This window comes from Neocloeon triangulifer, unplaced genomic scaffold (assembly GCF_031216515.1).
Source record: "Neocloeon triangulifer isolate White Clay Creek 2 clone unplaced genomic scaffold, ASM3121651v1 ptg000012l, whole genome shotgun sequence".
NCBI lineage: Eukaryota > Metazoa > Arthropoda > Insecta > Ephemeroptera > Baetidae > Neocloeon > Neocloeon triangulifer.
In genome coordinates, this window is record NW_026775554.1 from 831,963 (window position 1) to 852,735 (window position 20,773).

At 37.5% G+C, this 20,773-nt stretch overlaps 2 protein-coding genes across 4 annotated transcripts in view; one reads left to right on the plus strand and one right to left on the minus strand.

The window, feature by feature from the left end:
- The window catches only part of LOC132198155 (ankyrin repeat and fibronectin type-III domain-containing protein 1), a 75,865-nt gene extending 60,234 nt beyond the window's left edge, over positions 1–15,631 (minus strand). For all 3 annotated transcript variants that reach the window (XM_059621986.1, XM_059621985.1, XM_059621987.1), the window contains exon 1: positions 15,473–15,631. In XM_059621986.1, coding sequence (XP_059477969.1) covers positions 15,473–15,591 — 119 coding nt within the window. In that variant the 5' untranslated portion in view covers positions 15,592–15,631. The remainder of the gene's footprint in view (positions 1–15,472) is intronic.
- A 1,364-nt stretch (positions 15,632–16,995) lies between these two features.
- On the plus strand, positions 16,996–19,309 carry LOC132196947 (nucleoporin Nup43). The gene is made up of 9 exons (XM_059619915.1): positions 16,996–17,225; positions 17,286–17,505; positions 17,565–17,690; positions 17,750–17,859; positions 17,915–18,045; positions 18,101–18,264; positions 18,335–18,473; positions 18,532–18,654; positions 18,706–19,309. The coding sequence occupies exons 2-9, from the start codon at positions 17,299–17,301 to the stop codon at positions 18,876–18,878; spliced, it is 1,173 nt and encodes a 390-aa protein (XP_059475898.1). The 5' UTR covers positions 16,996–17,225; positions 17,286–17,298; the 3' UTR covers positions 18,879–19,309.
- Positions 19,310–20,773: the final 1,464 nt, after the last annotated feature.

Here is a 20,773-nt window from a genome sequence, read left to right on the forward strand (position 1 = left end):
GAAGAGGGAAAGTTTGCGAAAATGCTTCAAAGTCAAACAAGACATTTTATACCCGCGGCGCAAAAGAAGTTTATTCTTTTTTGAAAAGCAAATCTGCGATGATATTTTGTTGATTAGATGAAATTTTAAGGGAACTTTTTATTCTATTTTGACCCAACCGATTTTGAAAATAATTGGCATGTAGGTTGTGTAAGAAAATAATTGAGAAGGATTTTGAAAGGTGATTTTAAAAATCGAAAATATCTCAGCTCCTGTTCAAGATAGCGCATTTGTCCTTCTTACCAAAGTTGTCAGATTTTGGATGCCCTACAACTTACAACAGTGACCAAAGTCATAGGTCAAGGTTCAAGGTCACCTTTTAGAACCAGAATATTTTTTTTATCTACCAAAGGTTCAAATATATGATTTTTTCCCATTAGAAAATAGCCAAAATTTGCCTAATTTAGTTGCAAAAAACAATTAAAAAATAATGATGATTAGGGCTTAGCGTTTTAGTCTATTTTTAAGGTCAAAATAGTCGACTTTTTTTAAACGATTTTTGGCCTAAATTAAGTCGACTTTAGTCGATTTTCGAGCAAAAATAGTCAAATAGTCTGTTTTAGTCGATTTTGAAAAATTTAATAATAAAGGCAAGAAGGTAAAAAATAAAAAAAATTCCAAAAAATTTGGCTAGAAATGATCCAAATGGTATGTCCAAAATTTCTAGGTGGTTGCTAAAAAACATTTTTTTTTTCAGTCAAGACCGTCGCAAGTAGTGTTTGACAGGAGTTTCCAGCCATTTCAATAATATCATGTTTGGTGCTAAATACGAGCTGAGCACAAACTCAGCAACTGTGCCGTAAAATTAAGAGTTAAGGCTGCTCTTTCACACTGTTTTAAAGCTTTTTTTATAGATTTAGAAGCAGTTCAAGCTCTACTTTGACTGAGATCTCAACATTTCAATAATACCATGTTTGGTGCTAAATACGAGCGGAGCACAAACTCGGCTATTGTGCCGTAAAATTAAGAGTTAAGCCTGCTCTTTCACACTATTTGAAAGCTTTTTTTCTAGATTTAGAAGCGGTACAAGCTATACTTTGACTGAGATCTCAACATTTCAATTATACCATGTTTGGTGCTAAATACGAGCGGAGCTAAAAACTTTCAATTGTGCCGTAAAATTAAGAGTCAAGGCTGCTCTTTCACACTATTTTAAAGCTTTTTTTCTAGATTTAGAAGCAGTTCGAGCTATACTTTGACTGAGATGTCAACATTTCAATAATACCATGTTTGGTGCTAAATACGAGCGGAGCAAAAGACTCTGCTATTGTGCCGTAAAATTAAGAGTTAAGGCTGCTCTTTCACACTATTTTAAAGCTTTTTTTCTAGATTTTGAAGCAGTACGAGCTATACTTTTACTGAGACCTCAACATTTCAATAATACCATGTTTGGTGCTAAATACGAGCGGAGCACAAACTCCGCTATTGTGCCGTAAAATTAAGAGTTGAGGCTGCTCTTTCACACTATTTTTAAGCTTTTTTCTAGATTTTAAAGCAGTAAATAGACAGCTACTTTAGTCGGTTTTAGTCTGTTTTTAGTCGAAATAGTCGATTTTTGTCCTTTTAGTCGATTTTGACCCTAGCTTAATCGACTCGAAATTGCACGATTCGTGCTCATTTCATAACCCTAACATCCTGCGAAGATCAGAAAAAAATAGTTGATCGACTAAAACGCTCAGCCCTAGTGATGATTATACTTTTTGTTTTCGAGATATTCAAAGTCAAAGGTTAAAACAGATTCGGTCGAAGTTTGAATTTATTACTCAAATTTTTGTGGCGTTTACAGACGAGAGACGATTTGCATATATTCGAATTGGGTTTCGCTGCTGGTCAACGAAGCGTTTTTCGTACAAAGACAAATTGAAGAGCGAAATGGCGGCGTGCATTTTTTCTCAACGCGGCGCGGCACGTTTCGCGAATGAAAAATTGTCGGTCGGAGGCACGGCTCATCTAACAGCACCCCCAGGAAATCCAGCTTGCATGAAAATCATTCTTAATTCCAAAAATAAACACAAACTCTGTGCGCACCGCGCGCCGGCGAGAAAGGGAAACACTCTTGACGGAGAGAGAAACTCGCTTCTTTCTCTGCGAAAACGAGACAAGCTTGTTTTGAAAGCAGCGAATAATTCTACCACTTTTGGGGTCGCGCGCCCTCAGCTCGATCCCAAATTTATCGCACTTTCTCACGGAAAAGTGCGATTTCGTCCAGAACATCTTTCTTCTGTCAAACCGAATCGATTTAGTTGCCAGAACACATGAATTTATCTGTAGAATTGACTGGTGTTTAAAAAAAAAAAAAAAAAGTTGTAGAAACTTTCAAATTATCTCAATTAAAAATTTGATATTTAGAGATCCAGAAAAACGTACAATTGAGACACTTTAGGAATTAATAAGGTACTTACTGGTCAAATATTTCATTTGCTACGGAAAAGCATTTTTTTTTTTTTTTTTTTTTTTTTCTTCGGAAATATTTATTATTATAATTTAACTTTCTTTCATTTCAAGTGTTTTCTTGATCCGTCTAAAAATAGAAATCCTGACGTTCCTGTCCTGATGGGCGTGTCCAACTTTATTAGCCGAAACGACGTGACATTGAGCCGCTGCTCGAGATGCGATTTGACATTTTTTTTTATGATTTGTACAAATGATTCGAGGGATATGCAATCCGCCGCACACGGCAGTCGGCCCGGTTGCATCGTCCTTTCGCTGTCACGTGTTTCTTATTTATTCCCCGACTGGGAATAATAAAATGTGCAGGATTTATTCCTCGAGCCGAAGAGCAAAAATGCAGCGATTTTGGATTTTTAGCCGCGATATACGTCACCACCCTATCAAAAAAAGGGTAATTTTATTCCAATATATTGCAACGTGCGGAGAAGAAAGAAATTCGATCAATTTGCGGAAAGAAGTGGCACTTTTATTCTTTTCTTTCTCTTCGGGAAGAGAAATTCAAATTCAGCCTTTTTATTAATCAAATTTTTTACCAACAAAGGAGATAAAAATGAGGCCTCGTCTGGTTCAAATCGATTCTGAGAGCTAATTAGTTTAATTTGCATGAGATATTGTCTGGCTCTGCCAATTTTCTAAGCAGAACTCACCGATTTGCATCTGATTCGCGGCGTCTATTCTTGGAAGCGGCGATTGTTTGCGAACGCGCGCGTGTTCCGGCCGAGCGAAAGTGGCGATTCTGCTCAAGAGGGTTATTTTAGGAGAGCTGCGAGCGAAACAATTCCAGCAAACTTCCGCGTTGCCAACACACTCTCGGAATTATCTGTTCAAATTCAATAAACACCAAAAAAAGGAATTTTTTTTTATCTTCGTGTCGAGATAAATTGAAAGAAGTGACGCGCCCTTTGCCCCCGAGGCCGGTGATGGAGGCGGAAATTCGCTCGGCAAAGCAACTTAATCACTTTGATCGCCGCCGATATGTATATTTGCCTGTCATTTGCACTCTAGTCTAGGCAGCGCTGTTCTGATTGCGTTTTTACAGAGACTCGTGCATGTGTAATAGGGAGAGGCGCGAAGATTTACAGAACAAATTTATTTATCAATAAATTTTCAAAAGAAAGTTAACATAGATTCAAAGGCCGAGCGAGAAAACAAATTTAAATGTCCAAATTTCAATTTTAAATTGGAAAACTTTTCGTATGTTGCCGTTTTTCTAGAATTTTAGGTTTTAACTGGAAAATTACATCTTTTCCGATTTGCCTAACAAGAAATTAAGATTTACAAAACGATTCGGACACATTAATTAATTTGTTTTCCGAGCAGTGGTTTTCTCGTTCCGTTTTTCTGAATCCACGTTCAGATTTTTCTTGAAAAATTTCATTTGTTCTTTATTCAGAAGAAACAACAATTATCAGAACACTGAAGATTTTCTCAATTGACAATAAAATGAGAAAAAGGAATAAAATTTTAAGTTCTTTTTAAAATAAGACTTTTGATCTTTGCGCCTCTCTCTGTTCTGTTAGCGACAGGTAATGTTGATGGTTGTCAGAAGCGCGTACGTGTTTGCTTTCTGGCGAATGAGAGCAGCAGAGAGTAACAAGGTTTGCTGCATGACACGGTCTTCCATCTCAACAACTCGGAATTCACCCACGCAATCGAGCATCAAGAGATTTGCTCATTTCATTCCGTCGCTGGCAAAACGAAAAATTCAATTTAGATTGTTAATAAGGAGCGAAATTCGTCCAATTGCAGCAGCTTGTTCATTAAAGGGCGAAAAAAGAATACAAAGACTGCTCATTTGCTCACTCTGCGTCGAATTAAAATGAGAACAAACTTTTCCAGAGCTCCCTCGATTCGCTCTTGCCACTAAATTTATTTCCACAAAACATTTCTCTGGTGGCAGTTCTGCTCAAATTGAAACTCATTTTTGGGGATTTGTGTAGAAATTACTAACAAGCTCAAGGTTTCCTTCCTGAAATGATATTTTCTAATTACAATTACATTATCAGAAAATTATTGCAATATTCTGTATTTTCTAATTAGCTGAAAATTATAAATTCTGACAAAGCAACTGTGAAGTGAATCTGAGATTAAATATAAGATGAGAAACTAATATATACTTTTTTTAAGTTTTCTTCTTTAAAAAAAAAAACTACATTTTCTTTAATACTTTATTGTGAATTTCATACTTTCTCCTTTAATGTAAATTAAAATTGATATAGTTCAATTTATTTGATTATTAATGAACATTAAAAATATAACATTTACATTGTTATTTAAGAAGCTTGGAAAAGACGGAGATTTGCAGGGGGTTTGATGCGGACTTGGATTCATTCTGATTAAACGCTGCTCGTCTCTGTCCGTGTTTGAATCCTTCTCTGATACTTCAGCATGAACTGCTGCACAAAGCAATACAAAACTCTTTCGCCGCCGCGCTTATCCACAAAAGCGGGCATCAAAAAAGAATCCGGAATTTTCCACGCAGGTGCGCTCAAAGGTGATTGATGAATGGCCTTTTTTGGCCGAGCGAGCGCTTGAAATAAATCCAAATCGGATTTTTATTTATGCATGCAGAGCGACTCGTTTCAACAGAAATATATTCAAAATGATGACGCACAGCACACTTTATGTTTTTCACGTTTCGCATTTTAATTGCATCCTACACGGACAAATATTAATATTCTCAATTGAATAAAATATTTAAAGATATTTAAAAATTTAAGTAAAAAATATAACAAGAATTCAATTCAATTCTTACCTTAATTCGCTTAAATTTCTTCAAATCCAGATTTTAGAACTTTTTTAATAATGTTTATAAATATTTTTGTATTAAGAGTTACAAATTTATTTATAATTATTTTCTTCAAAGTTTGTCCAGGCCAAGTGAAAATTTGCCACTGCGTAGAATTAAAGGTTTTATTGTAGGAAAATCAGTGCATTTGTCTCTTCCTTCCTTTGAATGAAGCACTTGCCATTTTGATTGTCAAGAGCAAATTGGAAAGAACGGTTTCGCTCTTTTGAATGCAAATGAATCGGAACGAGCACCTGCACCTCGCGCAAAGTGCAATCTGAGAGACTTAAAGGCACTCTTGACCCAGAAAGCTGCACACCGTGCACGCAAACCCAAGGGCACGCTTGGCTGCAAATTCGCTCACATCCGCCCCCCGACTGCAGCGTTTCCGCAAATCAAACGACGCTTTGACGAGAGACAAGAGCTTTTCCCTGAGAAATTGCAAAATTCGTTTCTAATTTCAACTGCAATCAAAGACTGAGCTGACCAAAAACCGTTCACGAATTCTATAAATGATTATTTTCTACACTTGCAAAATTAGCTTTCTCATTTTAAACAGTTTTTTTTTATAAATGGAATAAATTTCATGTTATCAACATTTGAAAGTCCTTTTTTTCAAAATTGTTAAGAATATAAAATCTTCTTTTCATTTTTACAAACGTTTAAAGAATTTGATTATTATAAAAAAAACGTTCCTTAACTTCAACAGTTTGATTTTCCTCAATTCGACCCAGTGACCTGAATTTTCTCTCTTCAAAGTGTTTTCTTTTTACATAATATTTTATTAATTAACCTTCAATGTGCTTCAATGTTTCAATCAATTTCGGTTGATGGGAATCAATCGAAGGCTGCATTAAGGAGTGACGGGGCGCGTAATTCGCCCGTAAGCAGTGCTAATGGCGAGGCTGGAATTCGGGCGGACGCAAACAATCGTGTGCCGCGATTAAGGAGCGGCACCGGCACCACCCCAGCCCACCCCCTGCATGCGCCGCCGCGATCAATACGGCCCCGAGCCGAGACGCACCCCCGACCAGGTCATTGTTGCCTCCCATTGTTGCAAGGGTTGCCCTTGCAAAGTAAAACGTCCGAGGGTGAAATTCGGATATGTAAAAACTTTCGTTATTCCTTAATTTTGGGACGGCTGCGGTTCCCTTTTGCACTGTTTAAATTTATTTTTGTTTTTGCGTGTTTTGCATGTTAATGAGAATTTTGATTGCAATTGGATCTGGCGATAAACTTGTCCCGCTCTCTCGTTTTATTATACGAGATTAAAAGGCTGCCTAGATGAGCAAAGCAGTTTGCCCTTAATAAATTTCGGCGTATTTCACTCTCGCTTTGAACAACATTTTCGCAGCTATTAAATTACAAGATTTATATTGATGGACGCTGAAGTAAATTCAAAATTTGATGCGTTGTTTAACTGCAGTTTACAAGGATGGACAAAATCGCAATCGCACCATTTTTTTGAACAGATGATCGCAATTGCAATCGCAAAATTTGAGATCGCGTCCATCATTAACAGTTTAAGAGTTAAACATGAATTTCATTTTCGCAAATATAATTTTAACCAAAGGATATACGTGAGCAAAATATGTTTAATTGTTCAGTTGATGTTCTGTAATTAAAAAGTTGGTTATGTAAAGTTTGTTGTCTAAAGTTAAAAAGATTATTTTTTTTTTTCACTTTCTCTAGATCATAAAGGAACTTTTCCTTAAGAGGAAAGTTTATTGCTTCAATTCTTAAAGATTTTTTCATATCCGAAATTCATGATTTTTTTTTCATTTCCAAATAATTGACTTTCTCTGTCTCTAAATTGACCCTTTGTTGTAAAAATTTAACTTTATTTGTAACCACAAAATATGGTTTCTAATAAAAATAAAACACAATTTACGTTTAAAATCGCTCAGCAAATAACTGCGTGAAAATGTCTCGTGTGATATTGCGTGCTGCGGTGCTAAATCAAATTACAAAAGCCGAGACGTATATGAAAGCTCGTGTCTCTTACACACGTGATGCGTCGTGTCCATTACAGGCTTTTAGCATTACTTCTGCTTTGCCAATAGTTTCCCTTCTTTGCAGCTGCGGAGATGTTTTGCAGACGGAAATGGGTCGCGACCAGAGAAGGAAAAATAACCAAAATTGATCTCGCCCCACGGACTTCCTGTTTCCAAAAACTTTTGCCATATTTCGAATAGAAAAAGGAATTCTATTTTTGTTTAGCACTTCTTGATACGAGCCTGGGAAGGGTGCGAGAAGTTATATTTTTGTCTTTCCGCCCTGCGCGCGAGTTGCAAAAGCGCCGGTGGGGATTTTTAACGTCGTTTCGCGCGCTCCTTCGCACGTTGGAAATCAACTTAGTTTGCCAACGTCATTCTCATTAAAAGAGCTTTTATCGCTTTTGGCAATGCAACATTTGCGCACGTGCGGAGGAGCAGGAATGCGCTCTTTGAATTTGACTCGATCCTTTTTTAAAACCAAGGCTCAAAGTGTCGCGGGTTCCTTTTTTAAAGACACAAAATCGCGATGCTGAAATTTGCCTTCTGAACCAAGAGCATTTGAAACTTTATCGTGCGCAAAGCCATAATAAATTCTGAATTATTATATATTTAAATTATAAATTTTCCATTTAGCAAATTTGCATTTAATTCGAGTAACAAATTTTAGAAACCGAAATTAACTAAATAAAGAAACACTAAAATTTAGTAAAATTTTATAAAATTCATCTGCAATAATTTATTTTGGCAACAGAAAGGAATCATCAAGTCTGTTTATGGCCTCGCGAAAAACTTTCAGAGGCGCACGTGCCGAAATGAAATTGTTTCGCAAGCGAAATTTAACGAGCCGCGCGGTTTTCATTGCCATAAAAGCGAGACACATTTTTAGAACAAAACAACGTCCATTCATTCCTGTTTGGCCCCCGCGCGGTGCGCGGTGGAAAAGGGGAGGCGAAACCGCGGGCCGACGCAATTGTCACGCGCGATCGCGTGCCTCGCTCGGCCCATCTCCCTTTGATCTTCTGCCTTTGTTTTGTTGATTCCCAGGCCAAAGTTTGTCCTCGTCAATTCAAACAATCAACAATAAACTCGACTCCAAATTCCTTCCTTGGCCCAATCAAGCTTCATTTGACCTAAACTTTGGTTTACTTAAAAATTGTTCAAGTTTCTTATTTTTAAGGACTCGTTGATGGCAATGTCAAAAATCAACTATTAAAAACAATAGAAATTATTGGAAATCTAAACTATCGTAGCTGTAAAGACTGAATTCGAATTTAGGAGTCTTGAAAGGGCTGAATTTCCACAAAAAGAAATAACCAATCGAAAAACACATTTCTTTATAGCAATTAAGGGACGATTCTCTTGTCTGTTTTTTCTTTACCTCGAATGAAAAGTCCTGGATTGTGATAAGAAATTAATTAATGATTTGAGCGGTGGCCAAAATTTTCCTTTTTTTAAAATAAGAAAACTTTTCTTTAACTTTTTTGGTAATTTTTCAACTCCAGGTTCGCAATTAAATGAATATGGTGATCGCGCAGGCGGGGCTGAGAGGCCGCTAAGAGGCTCAGAAACCATTAGCGAGTCGATAAGGATTGGCACCGTCAGCTTTTCTCTGCACCCATTTGATACGCTGCATATTTGATGCGCCGCTTTTCTGACTGAGAGTGGCTCTTGCTTGGCTGCGTGGGCGACGCGGGACGCACCGCAGGCCTCCGGGACAAAACGCTTTTACGACCCCTTTTATTTTCCGGAAAAAAAGAGAGAATAAATAATGTCAAAATAAATATGATGTGTTTTGTGCACAGGTCGGCAGTTTTTCTTGACAGACAAACGTCGAAATTTAGCGAATTTTCCCTAGAGAAAAAAGTTGCCCATGGAAAAGAAATATGTATTTTTGAAAAAAATTAATAACAAATTTTTAAAAGAAATTCAGGATCAAAAATTGTTTGCTTTTCAACCTTTTTATTTGGAAAAATTGAACCGAAGCAAAATGCTTTTCCCTCGATTGGAAATAAGACAAAATTTGATGGTCAAGATTTGTTCTTTCCATTTGTACCTTCCAAGGTTTTGATCAAAAATAAAATTTCAGTTCTTAAACTTTGTTTCAGCTTCAAAGGTATTTTGAATTTTGTTTATGCATTTTGGCCAATTGCGGCTTTTCGTCCCCGCGGGGCTTTGGCGTCCATTTGTTATTTGTGTTGATGAATAAATTTGCAACACGCGGCGGGCGTGGCCGCCGCACTGCTGTTGATTACCTTGCAGGGCGATAAATCGCGCCAATGTTGGCCCAGCGAGAGAAAAAGCGCGTGCGAATTTTAATCCAATTTTTGTTTCGCCGCCGCGCTGGATTACTCGGGCTTTGCCGCGCCAAATTGGTCTCATCCTTTTTGCAATTTTTTTTTTTAAATAAAATGTTCAAAACAAACAACAGTACAACTTGTTTGCGAAAACATTCTCAAAAAAATTCCATCAATTGAATTTCTTTCAGAGTGAAATTGAACATATTCTGCAGGAATTGTAATTTTCTTGTTAAATTACTCTACATGAATAAACAAGATGCTAATTAATGCACCTAAAAACGTGTGCAAAAAAAAGAAAAAAAAATTGACACAAAAACGAATCCATTTTCATCCAGTTTGTTAGGGGATGAAAAGAACGGCCGCAATTTGTGTGTTTTTATTCATTCTGATGGCCAAGGACGTGCAAGGGCAAACACGTGTCAATGTCTAGTCGTGCAATTATTTTGATTGCGACTATAATTACAGATCAGCATTGCAAAGAAGATTCTCATTCGTTTTGTTTCCTAATGAAGTGTCTATTGAAAAAAAATTATTAAAATTCGCGCAGCAAGATGAATTTTATCTGCCTTTGATTTTCTTTTCCTTTCTCCAGTCGCATTTTCATCAAACAAAATGCCAATTACCATGAAATTAATTAAAAATTGCATCCTGATAAATATAATTTTTTGTAAAGGAACAGCTTTTTTGTCTGATTAGAGCCACAGCTTCTGGAAAAAGTATTTCCTGGAGTTGGAATGACATTGGACGACGCAATATTGGCCTTTTCAGTTGGCAGATTGGCCTGGACCCACGCCAGACCAGGCCGAGGGATGAATAGATAATTGCCCCTGTTTGTTTGCAATGGTCATCATTACGCGGCTGCAACGAGCTGCACTTTGAGTAATAACGATGCTTATGTTTCACATTAATTTGTTTGCTTGTTTAGCATTTGCGTCCGTTTCGACGACCCACTTCTTATAACTCTAGTGGGAAAACGTTAATTCGCCCAGAAATGAATTCTTTATCATTTAAAACAAATTATTTCTAATTTCTTGATTATTCAAAACTTTTATTTTGTATCAAATGGAATTATTTTCTTTTCAATATACAAAAAAAAAGTCTAATTTTAGGCTTTTTTCTCAATTTTAATTACTTTTCAGAAAAAAGTTCCGATGAGTGCAATTATTAAAGATTCACTTCTTCTTGCAGATGTTTTGTATTCGCGCTCTTTTGATTAACACACGCGTCGCGTGTTGTGAAAAATTGATCAAGGCGCGCGTTGGCGAGTCTTTTGGGGCGCGGAACGCACGTCAAAGTTTGCTCCTCAGAGCAAGGAATTATCAGCGATAATTCTCGGCGCCGTGTAAACACGCGGCGGCAATTTCATGCAAATTCTGCAGCACCAGATGTTTCTAATAGACTCTAATTCCCATCCCTGCGCAGCCAGAGACACACACGCACTAATGGTTCTCGTCGCGCGCCACAAGAAAAGGTAAACAAAATTAACGACGAGAGCAAAGAGCCTGGAAACGCTTTTTCTAAATACGGGATTTAACGAGACAGATGCTTGCAATTTGTTGATCCGCTTTTTTAATCTCTGCGCAAATAAAATGAGAATTTTCAAATTAATTTAATATTATTGTAAAAAATTGTGGCAAACTTTTAAAAATTTTCAACTGATTGGCAGAAATTTGATTGATATATTTTATTTCAAATTTTTTTTTTTCAATTACAATCATTATGGCAAATTCTAATTTCCAAATCGTTCGGATCGATCAAATCTGTCGCAACCGTTTCACGTCACGAGTTGACAGACGCAGAAATAAAATATGAAGACGCACGCGGCTGCTGAATTATTTAGCGCCGAAGAAAAGACGACACACGGAATTATGCATTCTCGCATGCAATGCACACAAGAAAGGGCCATAAATATGCAGATTCATCGATCGGCCGTCGACGCACGCGGCACCAAAAACTCGCACACAATAAGACTCTTCTCAAATCTGCAAAGTGGCCTCAATCGCGATTTCAACCGTCAAATTTTTTATTAATAATTAAAATGATTACGTAATTTATTCAATTTTAAAGATATTATATTTAAATCACCATAAATTTGTGAGAAATATAAATAATAAAATTATTTTTATTTTTTTACAAATTATGTTCAGATTATTTAGAATTGCACAGTGAAATGTTTTTTTTTTACCACTTGAATAAGATTTTTTATATTTAAATGCAAAATAATTTCCACTTGACGCGTTGTTGTTGCAAAAAAAGCTGATGAGCTTTAAATTTGAGCGAACGAGTGGTTCGGAAAAATTCCGCCGCAAATTATAGGCTTGCGTAAAAAATGGAAGCAAAGCCCCGCGTTTGAGCTCAAAAGCCTCTCCGCGCACAATCGACGCATTTGCATTTTATTTTTTTTTGCAGACCCCTTTTTTCGAGCACAACTTTGGCCGAGAACGTGTTCTGCATTTTCCTCAAATGTGGTCATTTTTTTTCACTCTTGGCCTTAAAAGTTGCGCCGCCACTCACTTCTTGTCCGACTTTGAAAACAAATACGGGCACCAGAGGAAAACTAATTTCAATTTGGCCGGACGGACGCGAAAGAAAAACGACGAGCCGAGGAAATTAACTTTGCCGCGGCCCGACGAGCACTTCAAAAGAGAGCCGCGCACTTTCATTTGGATTTTCTGCCAAAAGAGAACTTGACGCTTCTTTGCTCTGTAAGAGAAATTTGGGGAAATGTTTTATCTGCAGTTAAGGAACCTGTTTGAAAAAGGTTCAGACATATTAATTTTTCATTTTAATTGTTTTTGAAAAAGATATGTAAGTAAATCTACAAATCTATAATCGAGCATTATCATGTTTTTGAAAGGGCATCATTATGGAAAAATGGGTTTCACAAATCTTAGAATATGCAAAAGTATGTAGGAAAATTTAAAGTGAAAATTATGCTCTTTAAAATACGTAAAATTGAATGAATAAAATTTAACCGGACTAAAAGTCAAGTTTTGTATTAAAATTATAGATTACTTTTTCCTTCATTAATAATATTTAATATTCGCAATATAAAAGAACCTAAATTGTGGTTTCAATTTCCTATTTCGAGCTTCATATAATAACACCAAAGGAAAATTTTCAATTGCAGGCCAAGTATTAATTTCAACCCAATAAGTCTTGAAACTTTGTGAATTTCTACAAAATTAATGAACTTGCAAAAATTATTTTTTATTTTTTGAGGAAAACTTTGTTGGGAGAAATTTGATAACACGTCCAAGTAGGAAGACCTGCTTTTTCATGCGAATAAACGCAGAGACTTTGCAAGTTCCACGGCAGCTCTATTAAACTTTGTCATGCTGCGCAAGGAAAATCTCAAGAATTTTCATCTCTCTTCGCACATCTTCCGCTGACATATTTTTTTAGGTGAAAAATTGAGAAGAAGATTTTTGCTTAAAATATCAAGAATGAATTAAATTCAATGGGAGGTTATTTGAGAGGAAAAAGGGAGAAAAATGAATTTTCAATTAAGCCAGAGAAGACGCGATTATTTTGGCCTTTAAATTCGCATTTTGCCCGAGGGGGTGGCGAAGAGGAGGAAAGCAAGGAGCTTATTTACCAAGGGTCGCTTTTGTCCGCAGTCTTTGTTACGCTCTCAACTATTCTTCCCAACATTCATGGGGCAAAGTAAGCAAGTTCAAATGTTTGCAAATTTAAATATTTACAGAGGATTCTAGAGGCAATTTCTTCAACATTTCCAAAGAGAGATTTAAAATTTCTTCAAAATCGATTCTGACAAATATATTTGTAAATTGCGTCCTGTTCATTCAAAATATGCGAGACTAATTTGATCTCTTTGAAATTTTTCATAAATTGATAAAAATAAATGGATTATTTTGAATTTTTTGTAACTAATTTTTTAAATACTTTTTTTGCAGAACCTTATTTTGTAATATAGAATAAAATGCACATTTTTTTTATTTAAATTTTTGGCAAAATTGATGTAAATAAATGAGATATTTCTATGTATTTCTGGCTAATTTTGGCTTTTCTTGGCAGATTTTTATTCGGAACGTTTCCATTGGAAAGGAGCATTTTATATTTGCGTGATCTGTGAGGGTTGCACGCCTACTTTGGTTCTTCTTCTCTTGAATTCGCGCCCGCAATCGTTACATTGTTTCATTGTGTGAGAACGAGCGCAGCATCTCGGCGCTTTATTTCGCAGTATCGTCGATCGTTTCCTATTATTGGAAATTGATTTTCGCCGATTCGCATCCCCTGCGCCTGCATGTGCGTGCGGGTGGGTCTTTCCTCTCCAAGGGCAGCGACCCAAAGAGCGAACGAAACGGCGGCGGCGGCGGAGCAATAATTCTGTCAAGTGCCCAACAAAAGGAGCAGCAAATTCCTAAGCTCAAGTTTTGGGCCGCCTTGCTCTGATTTAAAGATCTCCTGTTTCTTTCCTGGTTGCTTTACAGATTAAAATATTAAAATTTAATGCATGTTTTTCTTATAAAAATTAATTTACAATTAACAAAAAAACAGGAATTTTGACAGAAAATTTTAATAATTTGTTATTTTTTTTTTCAAATTTGAAGACAATTAATTTAAGCTTAGTTGAAGATGACCCAAAGAATTAAAAATATGTGGGTGAGAAACTGAATTTAATTGAAATATATCAAAATAGCTTTGAATAATAATAAAATTAATCAATAATCTTCAATAAAAATGAGAAAGTAAAGATAAAAAATTGCTATTCCTCGCCCTATATCATGGATTACTTTTAATTTCATATTCATTTCAAGACTTTTCATATGTACAAAGTTAACTCCAATAAAATGCCACCAGAGAGATTAACTTCTGAGCGAGTCATTGGCAGTCAAATCAATCGCCCGCGCGTCAATAAATTCCAAAAGTGGCGACCTTAATTGACAATAATTGTCCTCGGAAGTGATTGAGAAGCTAATCCATTCGAGAGAGGAGGCAACAATTAAATAACTAATGACGAAATCAATCACCTGCAAATGAGCAAGAAGTGCAAATTATTACTGCAGCGATTGATGCGTGATGTGAGCACACAAGAGATCCATACTCGATATAATTGACCTGAGAGCGAATTAGAGCATCAACTCTCTCATGCCATTCCACTTAATCTCCTCTTTGACATTTGCCCGGAGAAGCATTGAAATCAATCATATTTTATTTGTAATTAATTAAAGAAAAAAACTGAATTATAATTTATGTCAAAATATTTTGAAAAAAAAGACACGTTTGAATCAACTAATGGGCACAAAATGAATGAATATTTGTTGCGAAACGCGAAACCCACACGAGTGAAGTGTCAAAATAATCATTTCACACACATTCCAATTAATAACAAATAAATGTATAAAGAGAGGAGACTGTGAGCACAGGATGTGCATTCTCGAGTGCTCTTTTGTGGGTATTAAAATAAACGCGACCGAGTGGGGTTCTTAAAACTTGAACGAACATAACACCCGATAGCCTCTTTTGATCCGCGCTGACAAAGAAAAAAATAAATTTCTTTACATAACCGCCCCTTCGAAATGAACGATTCTTCCTCTCGTAAATTTTTTGTCACATCCTTCGATAGAAAACTGGTTTGTTATTTTCCAATTCGTCTGTTCCTCGCAGCCTATAAAATATTTTCTTTTTCTGGAATTTATGCAATAATTTTTATCAAGGTCAAAGATTTTGTTGGCAAATTTTTGGAGTTGATTTAGTTTTTGACAAACACGTCAGCAATGTTTATTTTTAGGTAAAATATGTTTCTTGGTCAAACAGATATTGAAAATAAAATTAATTTTTGATCATTTTTTCTGAATATACCAAAAATTTTGAAAAAAAAAGATACGGAACTTGGAATTAATAAAAATAAATCGGTGTTTATTGTTTGCTCTCACCTTTTGTCCTTCCTGGAGCTCTTCTTCTTCTTGAAGGCCTTCTTGACCCTGAGCAGGAGGAAGGCGGCCCTATCCATGGACAAACCACTCTGCTTGCCCTTGTCGTCATTGGAACTCATATCACTCGCGGTCCGCCTTGGGCACCGACCGAATCGTGATGGGCGCCGACGGTCGACTGACTGACACTGCGGCGGCGGCGGCGGCGGCGGCGGCCACACGAGCCACGCCGCCCCACCGCGCACACACCCCCCGCGCCGCCAACTCGCAGCCAACTCGACGCACTGACAAGAGCAACACCCAATTTTTCGTTTCACCGCATTTTGCAACAAGCAAATGTGCGCAAATATTTGGTACTTTTTCACAATAATTATTAACCTCAGATTGTTGATCACGTTTTTCTCTTAATTACATAAAAACTAAATTCATGAATATATCCAAAAAATGAACGTTCTATCATTTTTCATAATTTTTTATGGTTTAATTTCTCCAAATCGAGCTAATTTCAATGATATAATTAGGTTTTTATTGAAAACTCACTTGATTATAGAATCAACTTAAAAAATGTAATTTCTCAAATGATTTCAACTTTTTTTTAACTATAAATGATTTACAGAGAAAGAATTAAAAAATATTGTTTTCAATAGTTTGGATCAAATCCCCATTAGACTAGGCCATTTGAAATACGTATATCATGCAAGTCAATAGGCTCAATAGAATAAAATTTAATGTAAATTAAATGCATCGCCAAAACTTTGATAGACAATATTACAACTAAACAAAATAAATATAATAATTATTTATTTATTCCCCACTCAAATACAATATGAAATACACAACATCTTACATAAAGTCAATACACACAAAAATTAAATGAACCTAATTATTTAAAATTATTGACATCATTATTATATTATAATTTAAAATCTCATTTTGCTCTTAACAAGTTGATTTATAAATATTTAGTACGAAATTTCATAGAGAAACCAGAATAAATTATTAGCTCCATTACATTTTCCGCATCCTCTTGAGTGTGGTTCTCTCAAGGAACAAAATTTAATTTTCCATTTTACATCAACATACAATTATATATATATATATATATAAAAAAAATCATTTTAAAAAGATTTTTTTTTTTAAATTCATCAATTTATTAGTTTTCATTTATTATGTTTTGAACTCTTTAAATACATTACTTAGTTTATACTTTCATTAAAATGGTTAGAATTCCAGACGGCAAAATAGGAATTCTCACGCTTATCAGTGGAAAAGACCAGAAAAGACTGCAAGAATTAAGTGGCGCCCGAGCAGCGATGGAGCATCGGAAAATCATAAATAATTTAATTATCCATTCGGATGGAATTCTCTTAAAAAAGGGCGCGAGAATTGAATCTTTGAACCCAAAGAAGAATAATTTAAAATTGAATTTGAATTGGAATTAAACAAACTAAAGAAGTGGCTGCGCGCCAGGCCTCCTTCCCGCGTTTCGCTTTGATTTGAACGAAACAAAACAAAAGAGCATCGCGCATAAACAAGATCGACAGCCGGCATCAGGCAGTAAACTTTGATTTTTGCCAATATCGGACGATTTTGCCCCTGATTTTCGACCGTCTGTGACCGCATCAGCACAAAATCCTTTTTCATTTTCATTAAAGTAGAATTTAAGCTGCTCAAATCGCGTCAACTCATCACTTTGGTCGATTCTGTCGAGTCGGAACAACACTTCTTTTTTGGCCCTTGGCGATTTTCCTTCAAGGTATGTATAATTTTGTGTTTTTAAATTCGTGCTTTAATAAACGGTTTTTAATTGTGCCAGGTTTCGGTGAAGAATGCTGACCGAAATGGAGCGGATGAACCACTTGAACGTGTCCATGAACACGTCCGTCCAGCAGAAGGTGCCGCCGTCGGCGTCTCGCCTGTGGAAGAAAATCGGCCACTCGTCCGGCAAGAAAGTCAACAAGGTGCGATTCGTGCCGTCCAAGACCAGGCACGACAACGACGTTGGTTTGTTCGTCACGGCAACTTACCAAGAAGACGTATGTGAATTAACTAAATCAACTGTCCATTTTAAATGCTAATTTGTTTAAATTTTCAGGAAAATGAGTTGTCCCTGTGGACTGTCGACCCCATGGCAAGGTTCGAGCAGAATGAGCAGGGCTGTGTCCAGAAAATCAGTCCGACTGGCACGCTCAAGTGCAAATTTGACTGCATGGACTTGAAGGTATGTAATTTTAAGAGAAAAGTTAAAAGAATTAATGTGATTTTTGTTTTGTCGAAAAGGTCAGTGACGGGGGTCGAGTGTTCGTGTGCTGGAAAAACGGCTCCTTCGGAATGTACACAATGTACCCTTCTCTGGAGCTCAACTACACCTGGGAAAACTTGCACCAAATGTATATAAAACTAATTAGCATTTCCACGGTTGGATAAATCAAGTCTTTTGTGTAGTCCGAGGCAAATTTTCTGCGCTTGCCGAGGCGTGGATTTCATGGGCGAGGACGTGGTGACCATCGGCGACGATGGCAAGTTGATTTTGCTCAACAGCTACAGTGCCCACCAGCAACCAGTCAGAATTATTGGTAAGGAATTTTTCAGAATTTTAATTCGTAAATGAAATGAAATTTGAAATTGCAGAGGCGAGCAGTGGTGCGCTGAGCAGCGTGTGCTTCATCAAGCACAACGAGGTTCTTTGCGGAAACTCGAGAGGCCAAATCTCGTGCTGGGACCTTCGGAAACCGGCAGCCCAGCCTGGCAACACCCTCTGCCTCTCAAGATTGAGGGGTGAAAAGACAGTTCATGTAAATTCAAAAGACAAAAAAATTAAATTTCCAAACTTCATCTTGAAATAAAAATTTAATATTTGTTTAGCCCGTGGCGAACAGTCTGGCCAAGCACCCGACTCGAACTCACCTTCTCCTGAGTGGAGGCAGCGACGGGTGCGTCTCTCTCTGGGATTTGAGGAACACAAAGTTCCCTGTCGAGTTCAACCAAATCCATTCCGGCCCAGGTATATAATTTATTGATTTCAAATCGATTGACAGAGTTTTAAAAGAGGAATTTTACAGTTCTGGAAGCGCATTTCCACCCCGAGATGCAGGAGCACATTGCGAGCTGCTCCGCAAGTGGAGAGGCCTTTCTGTGGGACTGCTCCCTGCCTTTGAATCCGTTGGCTCTGAACTCGAGTAGTGGTAAATTTTATTTTATGGAAAATTACTCGAGTCATTTATATTTTAAATCAGTTCTAGAACAAGATGCGTGGAGTTCTGTTGGAAGGGCCTACGCGCCTCAGGTCTCAAACCTGATGCCCAAAATTCCGGCCATGGCCGTCACATCCTTGGCCCTGAGCCACAACATGATCGTCTGCAGCAAAGACCCTGGATTCGTTTCTGTTTTCAAGAAGTCCTTCAAGTGAAGCGCAAGTAGGACACAATTTGACATGTGGAAGGAAACCACAAAATTTTATTTTGACCATAAATAAACAAGCCAACTTTGTGAGTGAAAATACTCATCGTTTTCACTACAAAAACTGAACTTTGCTCTCTCAGTATGGTGCTTTTAAATTATTGTAAATAGATAGCTTTCTCATTCAATTATACAATTTCTTCGGCGACTGAAAACCCTTTTTTTTTGTAATTTGCGTTTGATTAACAAATTGATCAATTAACATTAGGACCGTTAAAACATTAATTCAAAAGTTAGTCCGACAAAATCAAAGCAGCACTGAGACTGGGAGTTTCAAAAATGCATATAATATTCATTTTTGCAGGATTAATTTAGTTTTAAGCAACGCTTTCCAAAGTGGAAATCAATTCACACAATGGAAACAAGGGTTGATTGTGTTCTTGTTGAATTAAAAGAAATTCAACATCTTTGAAATGAAAAGAACAAAGTAACACTTTTATTTGTCATCTCTCAGTTGATGGTGCGGTTGTTGGCGCTGGCCGAGGCGCCGCTCTGCCTCAGGTTCTCAATTTGGCGCCGCATGTCCTCGCAGCTGCCGCTCAGGGTGGCGACCTGCCGGTCCGCGGCCTCCTTCTGCTGCCCCACCAGCCGGACCATGGCCTCCAACTGCTGCACCCTCAGCTCCTGCTGCTTCACCTTTTTTCAGAAAAAAAGAATTTAGGGGAAGGTGGGACATTTTTAAAGAAGCAAAAACCATTTTGTTGAACCACTGCTGAATGTTGGGGTCGATGCCCAGGGCGAGGTGGGCGTTGGCCGCGTCCTGCAGGGCGGCCAGGCGGCCGTGGGCCTCGCTGAGGCGCAGCTCGGCGTCGGCGAGTTCCTGCTCGATGGCCGCTTGCTCGGCGCGCAGGGCCTGGTCCAGCTGCTCGAATCTCTGCTCGAAGTTTGCCAGACGACGCACGTGCGCCTCCCGCGCCTCCTCCGCCTCTCGCAGCTGCAAAATTTTGATTTCATTTTTATCGAAGCAGCAAAAATTTAACTGCCCAAATCTGAAGCTTGAGATTTTCAATAATATTTCAGTACAATTTGGAATTTAAAACCAACCTCGAGGGTGACGACGTCAGTGAGCTCATGGAGGCTCGCCGCTCTGGCCCGCTGCTGCGTCTCCACCATGCTTTCCTTCAGGCATTGGTCGACGTAGAAGCGGTCCTCGTCTAAGATCAGGGCGAGTCCTCTATGCTCTTCAAGAATTTCATCGCAGGACCTGGGCTCTCGGAACAAAATCACGCTGACCATCAAAAGAAACATGGCAACGGGTATTAACTCCAATATACACTTGACTAATTTTATCACAATGCTTATTCCGAAGCAAGTAATCAGAGCTATTGAGCATAACACGTAAATCAAGGTGCGGAAAAATTCGTTCATTTTCAAAAGCTGGAGATTCAGAGAACGAATTTTTGACAAGTAACGGCAACAATGGGAATTTTCGGATTTGAATGAAATGGATAATTCAACAATCAAAACTGATTGAGGAGGGGCTTCTGATTATTGTTTTGTTCAGAAAATTTCAAAATAAATACTGTTCTGCCCAAAAATAATAAGATATTTCAATAACAGAAAATCAAATTTTCCCTCTCTTCTCTATAATTACTCTACTTGATAGGGTCACTGCGCTTTTTCCCAAGGTACCCTTTTTTCTGCCGGACCGGCCTGGAAAGAGAAAAATCGAATAGAGCCCGTTTCGACGCTAGACTGCGCCGAAGTCGGCGAATCACGAGTCATCACATGAAAAGATTAAAAAAAAATGACACATGGGTTAATGGACCAAAATCGGAAGCGCGGCTCTTGGTTACGTTTTGGAGGTTCCCCGAATTTTACCATCACAAAAGTTACAAAATCAAA

Bases quoted from the DNA above. Each gene is read 5' to 3' on its own strand.
- LOC132196947 (XM_059619915.1), top strand. From the start codon at position 17,299: ATGCTGACCGAAATGGAGCGGATGAACCACTTGAACGTGTCCATGAAC. The intron at 17,860-17,914 runs GTATATAAAACT...TCTTTTGTGTAG, and splicing joins TGGGAAAACTTGCACCAAAT to TCCGAGGCAAATTTTCTGCG. The intron at 18,265-18,334 runs GTAAATTCAAAA...ATATTTGTTTAG, and splicing joins GGGGTGAAAAGACAGTTCAT to CCCGTGGCGAACAGTCTGGC.